The 7,497-nt window shown below is 37.7% G+C and overlaps 1 protein-coding gene across 1 annotated transcript; it reads right to left on the minus strand.

Moving 5' to 3' along the window:
* Window positions 1–435: 435 nt before the first annotated feature.
* LOC129571560 (uncharacterized) lies at window positions 436–2,565 on the minus strand. Its single transcript, XM_055451370.1, has 2 exons — window positions 2,422–2,565; window positions 436–2,331 (listed from the first exon to the last, which is right to left on the minus strand). The coding sequence occupies exons 1-2, from the start codon at window positions 2,549–2,551 to the stop codon at window positions 656–658; spliced, it is 1,806 nt and encodes a 601-aa protein (XP_055307345.1). The 5' UTR covers window positions 2,552–2,565; the 3' UTR covers window positions 436–655.
* Between the last annotated feature and the right edge of the window lie 4,932 nt (window positions 2,566–7,497).

The raw sequence follows: 7,497 nt of genomic DNA on the forward strand, positions 1-7,497 counted from the left end.
TTTGCCTTCGATTAACCAATACATAAACACATATTCACCACAGGTAATTGAGCGATATTCCAATCAATAAGATTCAGCAAGATCTAGATCTGGAATTCCTCATGCAGGAGGAAAATATTCATATTTTCCATATTTTTTCCAAAAAAAAATTGTGTCACAGAACAATTTCCACTTCAACTTTGTAACTTATCTCAATGAATGTTTCGTTCGAAACGGCAATTCAATTTCTGATTTTCCAAAATTAGACACAGTTCACCGAGCAATGTACTGTGAAATAATGTGTCGCACTTTTTCAAATATCGAAGGAATAAATGAAGAATTTTGTTTTTTCTTTCACTTCTGATTTTATGCAAAAATTCCATGAACGTTGTCTAATGGTCAGTGTATTTATATATTTGGGGTTTGGCTATTTGTTTGGTGCTGAACACCGTGAAGTCCATTTTTTTGTTGATTATTTTATAAAAGTTCTTGAATTATGGTTATCAAAATAAAATCCCATTGATTGAGGAAAAAAAACATAAAAAACTTGTAGTCCTAAAATCTTTAAAAGAATATTATTAGTTTTGAATGGCTTAAAACTAAGTTTTCCTTCACAGAAGCAGAAGCTTCTTCTAATGAAACCTGAAAAAGTTTGCTTGAGGAGAAATTGGCAACGTTATTCATGTTGATGCTCCGTTTTCTCGATGTAATCCAATAGCTCTTGTTCTGACCGCACGGTATGTCCCGCTTCAGTGGGTGTACGCGTCACCTTTAACCCTTCATCGGTAATTCGTAACGAATGTATTGCGTTTCGTTTTGAAAGTTCAACTGCCTTTCGCCAAATGCCGGAATAATATGGTGTCAATTCCTTGATAATTGAAATTTTCCATGGTGTTTGGTCTTCGGACAACTGCACCAATTCATTTGACCAAATTGTTCGTGTTTTCATGCGGTTCAAGATCATCATCTTCAAGTCCATTCGGTGTAGTTCCACAGACATTCCATTGCTGTTCTTCTCCTCAATCCGTTTAATATCACTGGCTGACATATTTACCTCTAGCTGTTGGCATAATTTCAGAAATACATTCTGTAGGCCAATGTCTTTGAGGCAGCTTCGAATTCCATCAACATACAAATTATGTCTGAGACAAAGTTGCTTATTCAGTTCGGCAATAAGTGTTGCGTCAAGTGCCGATGGTGCTGCTACTGGCCCTTCCTGCGATATTTGCTCTTTTTGTGTCTCCCCATCATTGGAACTCGCAGGATTCATTTTCATCATTTGCTCCAAACATTCTTTTTTCGCATCCAAAATGCCCTCGATGAAAACGCCAAACAATTTACTGTCATCGAATTTGGTTCCGAGAACGTTGAAATTCTTTAAAACGAGACCATTCGGGAACACCATTTTTGTGTTGTGAAATTTGTTGCGCAGCCAATCGGGAAATACTGCACAATGATAGTTCAAAGAGTCATTGCTGTGGACTTTTCTCTCGTGGAACACCAATTCGGCCAGATCAGATGATCGATATGCGCATTTTGAGCATGGAAAATTGTACGAATGCTTCTTAAAATGGTGTAAAAATTGATTAACAGCAACGATTTTCATGCAGAAACCACAAATCAAATAGACTGGCTGGCTTTGGCCACCGACAAACGGATTCACGTCTTGGTCGGCATGTGCAACTGCAAAATGTTGGTACGTTTCGACGTGTGTTTCGAATGTTTGGCTGCATTCGATGCATCGATGCTCCTTTTCAGCATTAATGTTCAATAGCTCCGTAATTCGTTCTTCCGAATAAAAGACTGGATTGAAGATTTTGGACGACGACACTGATTCATGACTACTTCTGAAATGCTCAATCAAATTGTCATCTTTGAAGTGACAAATGCCACACCTGTCGCGGTTCAATCGATCAGAAATTGTGAAAAATTTGGACTTGTGTTGGTGCTTGTGGTGTTTCACCAGATCGTGATACGTGCCGACCTCTGCACAGTGGAAACATTTGGCTAAATCAACGGCATAGAACTGAAACGGATGAGCAATCCGGTCATTGAGATGTGATGTCAGCCAATGTTCGTAGACCTCGGCAACTGTACCGCTGCACAATTCACTGGAGTCGCTTGAATCGATACAATGATCGCAGTAGAACATCGTATTCGTTTGTTGTGCTTCATTTTTAATGCCATGACATTGGGACGGCTGAGAAATTGACTCATTCACATGGGATGAAAGCCAATGTGCATGGACTTCTTCGGCCGTACCACTGAACGATTTGCTGGAATCATTCGGATCGGTGCAATAATCACAAAAGAACAACGTGTCGCTTTTCTTTGCTTCTCCATAATTGGCATCTAATGGAAGACACATGAATTAGATTAGTTTTAGAAGGTGGTTTTGGGAATTGAGTTCGAAGGGAATTTTTTTTAAGGAAAATTCATTACTTGAATCGAATGGCATCGACTTTTGCTTCTTTGTCTGTTCAATATCCTTGCTGGCAGTCTCGGGTTTACGCTTGCTTCCGTTTACACCATCCGATGACTCCCCATCACCAACACCAGTTGGACTTTGCATAATTTTGTTCAATATGTCCCATTCCTTTTCGAATCGTTTACATGTTTGAGTCATTCTGAAAAAGAAGACATGTTGAGCCATTCTAAATTGCAATTAATTCATCGGAAGGTCGATTTTATGACCATGCAAAAGAACTATTCAATAGTGCGAAAATTCTATTTTTATCAAGCCATACCTTGCAATGGAAAGCTTCAAGAAATATTTGATGAAGTCATCATCGATTGTTGTCCCAGATTCTTTGAAGTGAATCAACGCAGCCATCGTTTCCCTCTGAATATTTGTCAAATGACCGTCCATCTGAGCTCCCAGAATATTTCTATCCATATTCAGAACTTCGCTTTTTATTACTCAACAAAGTCGATAAAAATTATTAGTTAGACACGCTGTGTACCTCCATTCGTTTTTGTATGCAAATTCTCTGTTGTTTATGCTTTGCAATTTATTGCTCGGTGAAGAGTAATGTCAGACTGTTTTCAGTGCGATTGTCGATGCATGAAAATACATGTGAAGTATTTGGCGTAGTTTTTTCATTGATACACAGCGGAGGTTGTTATCACACACGAGCGTGCACGATATGTGTATAAGTATATATACACATATATGTGTTGCGTATACGATTATTATAGTCCGATGCTTATTTGAATGTGAATGTTCAATGACGTTTCATCGCAGTGAGTTCGCAAGGGACAGTAGTGCCACACCTCAAAATCCAAATTACTTGATATCAGGATCAAAGCGCAAGTGATTTCAATCGATTTCTTCAAAATTAAAAATGTTCCTAGCAATCTAAATCAGATGGATAGTTTTTTTTTAAATAATTAAAAATACAAAAGCGACCTTTTCCAAAGTTTAATTCAATATCAAACGTCCAAGCGACCGTAATAAGGGATTTTCACCAATGCAACAATTTAGGTCATTTGAAAATCCGAAATTTTCCACACAGAATAAACATTTCGAAAGTGACAACGGCAACACTATGACATTCCGAGAAATGTAGTGTCTCTGTATGTCATCGCTTTGATTAGGTCGCTATTTCACAATCATCAAACACACGCTTCATTGTTTCTCTGCGAACAAGGAACTCATATATGTGTCGATGAGAATAAAAATGGGATTAGCTGAAACCGCGTGTTTTTATGCGAATCATTTTTGTGTTTCTGGTACGAGATACGAGGCAAGTATCTTAAGCAAAGATGAAGTTCTCAAAATATTCTAGAACATTGCAGAAGACATCGGTTTTCTATCTCTTACCAGAAACACAAAAATGATTCACATGTAATCGAGCGGTTTCGACTAATCCCATTTTTATTCTCAACAACACATATCATAAACATTCATCGCCATTTTTGGACATGGAAAACTGAATCGCCGAAGAAAATAAATCATTGAAGATTTTCATTTTCTAAGAAGCGCCGACTTGAATTTCTCATTCCGAAAGGTGATCTTGCGATCATAAAAATACAAATTTATCAAGAATAATCCAAAGTTGCTCTCTGGCAGGTAAGACTACATAGTTGTGCGAAACACAAAATAAAAAATCAGTGGAAAATGTGGCATCATATGTTTAATTTGTAGAAAGTTTCTTCTAAAAATAGCATGAAACCTCCAGAAATTATCAATTACTATCTAAAATCGAGGAAATTTAGTGTTTATGTAATCAATGTTCATTCCAGTGATTGAAATAACCGGTTGTTCTACCGGAATCCGGTAGTTCTGAATGTGAAAATGCAACTCCAAATCTGAATTACGATAGTTCTGATTTGCAAAATTTCACACTCAATTTTCAGGTCACTACTTAGTTAGTTTCATCATTTGAAGGCCAATAAAATTGTTTGGCGTGAAGAGCTCAAAAATACCAATATTCTGTGGAATTCTTGGACTTTTCAAACTATTCTATTGGGTTTCAGGAGGAAATTCCGGATACCGGTAGTCGTTTCACAATTAAAATCACTACGCGCGTGTTAAACTGAAGATTTATATAATTTCTGCAAAGAAAACATAAGGGAACAATTCATTTTTCAAGAAACGGTTGGTGCTTAACTTCCCCAGACTTTTTGGCACTGGAATTTTTTAAAGAATAACATATTTTTTGTAACCGGTAGCACTGAAAATTTCCTATTTCAATCACTGGTTCATTCCTCGAATGGTAAAATGTATGTGAAAGTTGTTTCCATGCATAAGTTTTGGCCGAACATCAAATGAACGCGTGGAAATAAAATTTATTAAATAAATGCAGCGTATTGAATTTGTCGCTGAACAAAACACAACACAGCGTTCTTTCATACGGTGTTGTTATTGTGATACAACAACGAATCTATATAAAACAACACTATGTTGCACTTTTGTTCGGCGATCAATTCATTGCACTGTATTTATTTGCACGCATCCAAATATGAGCATGCATCAATAGCATTCATTGTTTGTGTCAGTCACTGAAACCAAATTCAGTGAATATTGAAAGTATAGGCTGAAAGAGTCTTTTTTTATCTCAAGTCACTGTGTCATATCTTATGTGCTTTCGTCTATTTTTATTCCAGATTAACGACTAGAGTCACGAAAATGGATGCTCAACAGATTGATTTGGACAAAAAGCGACAAAAACGACGCAATTGAGCCGGAACAAAACAAGAGAATGCGACCAGAAGTTCCAGAAGACCAAAAAGTTTCAGATGTTCCAGAAGAACCAATCAAATCAATCAACATCACTGACTTGGACGAAGACCACCTCGAGCACATATTCAACAAATTGGATCTGGAAGATCTGTTGAACGTGGCCGATTCCAGCAAATACTTCAAGCAAGCCGTCGACTTTGAGTACCATAGCAAAAACGGAAAGATATATGTTATTGCTGACACCACCTGGTGGTGGGAACGGCCACACGGACTACGGATCGAAGCAGGAAGCGACAAGATTCGTATTCGTGGTATTTCAACTTACTTGAAAATGTTGCGCTGCTTTGGTCATTTCATCTCCAACATGTATCTCAATTACTGCAAAGAGAAACGACATCAAAATGAAGTGGATCGATATTTGGACCAGTACTGCGCCGATTCACTGCATTCAATTGAAATGTTTGGTGCCTCGCAATGGACAACGGAAAACATCACGCGGCCCTTTTCAAAACTTCAACATCTCATATGCTGGGAATGTCATTTCGGCGACAATTTGGCCGATTTGAACAAATGGTTCCCGCAATTGAACACCTTGGAATTGGTCGACGAAAACTACTTTCCGAATCCCAGGTTCATCGAAGAAAAATTTTCCACATTTGAGCGGCTTGTTAATTGATACATTCAAAAACAGCAAAAACACATTGGAACAGTCCAACATTGTAGCGGCATTGCGTTTGAATCCACAAATTCGATGGCTGAAAATTCACGGCAATATGTTGGACGCAAAATTTCTGCACAGCATCAACGAACGTTTGCAGTCCATCAAGCATCTTCATGTGGCTTGGCGTCCAGAGTGTTTCAACCACGATGCCTCCATTCATTTTCGTGATGTGACAAGTCTCCAATTCGAAATTTACGATGACGAAGACGAAGATGAAATTGTTTCAATGCCAAAAATTCCATTTACATTCGATCGCCTGGAGGAACTCACATTGGACCCACACGCTTATCATCTCAGTGACGATGTTTTGGATTTCATCAGCACTCAAACATCTTTGACCAAATTGACTTTGCTTCGTGAACTTGTGGAAACACACCTATTCCGAAGTGCAGAAGACAAATTGAAGCTGGCCAAAGCGGTACGCTCATTGGACGAAATCGTGGTGGAATCGAATGAATTTGCGATTGATGAAATTCTCGACTTTGCAAACAACTGTGGTTCGGTGAACAAGCTTACTTTCCGCGTTGAAGACACACGATCAATGTGCGATCGGCTACGCAATCATCTGAGCAAAGAATGGCGCATTTCGAACAAGCGGGACTACATCGTACTTCAGCGTTGAGGCCAGACACTTTTCTTAGTATAGCTGTTTGAATTTTCGATTGAAGCAATACAATTTTCATGAAACAAATTGTTAATGATTTCGAATAAGAACAGAAATCGTAGATTTAAACCTCATTTCGATAAAAGATACAACAAAAATCATTTCCAGTTGAATTGAACTATAATTATAAACTGACAACTATAAAAAATTACGTTTCATATAAATAAATTATTACTCTATAAAAGTAAAAATTCGGCAGCTATTTTCTACATTTTTGTAGCAATATCGGCACTGTCATTGCGTTCAATTGACTACACGATTCATATTTTGTACCGAGCTGCTTTATGACTATATATGGTACCATTTCGCATGAATGGAATATGCGTCGAGCACCAAAAGTGCATTTCTGTTTTTGTTGCAGACTTCAATATTTGTCTGCATCCTCAATAATTTTTATTATTTTCGTCTCGTTTCTACTTTCTTGTCTTTTTCATCTCCTAATTGCGTTTGGAATTCCCCCACACAGTATAACATCAACAAACATGCGTGCGCAGTTCAGCTACATACCACGTTAAGCAATAAAACTGATGCATTTTCGTCATAAACTGACTTCCTTTTCTGGGTAATTCCCGACGTACCAGACATTTTGGTGCCACTTTGTACTCAAAATGTGCACTCAAAACTCTACCTTCCATACCATTCGGAACTTTAAGCCGAATTGGTGGTTCACATTCCTAATACCTTGTCAAGTGCAAACCCATACCTTTTTACCTACTTATCTCATTTCATTGGTCAATATGCCTTCCACACTATTTTGCAGAATATTGATAAGAAAAACAATTAGTTAAGCTAGGGAAAAAATGTGTCTCTAGAATTTAGTCTTCTGTAATTCACCAACCAAGCAAGACATAGCTCTGCTTGTGCCTCATTTTATTAATATAAAAATGAAATAAAAACACTTACCAGTAAACGTATGAGTGTTTCAGAAATTTTTTCACAAAATTCCAC

Source organism: Sitodiplosis mosellana, unplaced genomic scaffold, assembly GCF_009176505.1.
Source record: "Sitodiplosis mosellana isolate CC-2019 unplaced genomic scaffold, AAFC_SMos_1.0 Smas_scaffold_2819, whole genome shotgun sequence".
Classification (NCBI taxonomy): Eukaryota; Metazoa; Arthropoda; class Insecta; order Diptera; family Cecidomyiidae; genus Sitodiplosis; species Sitodiplosis mosellana.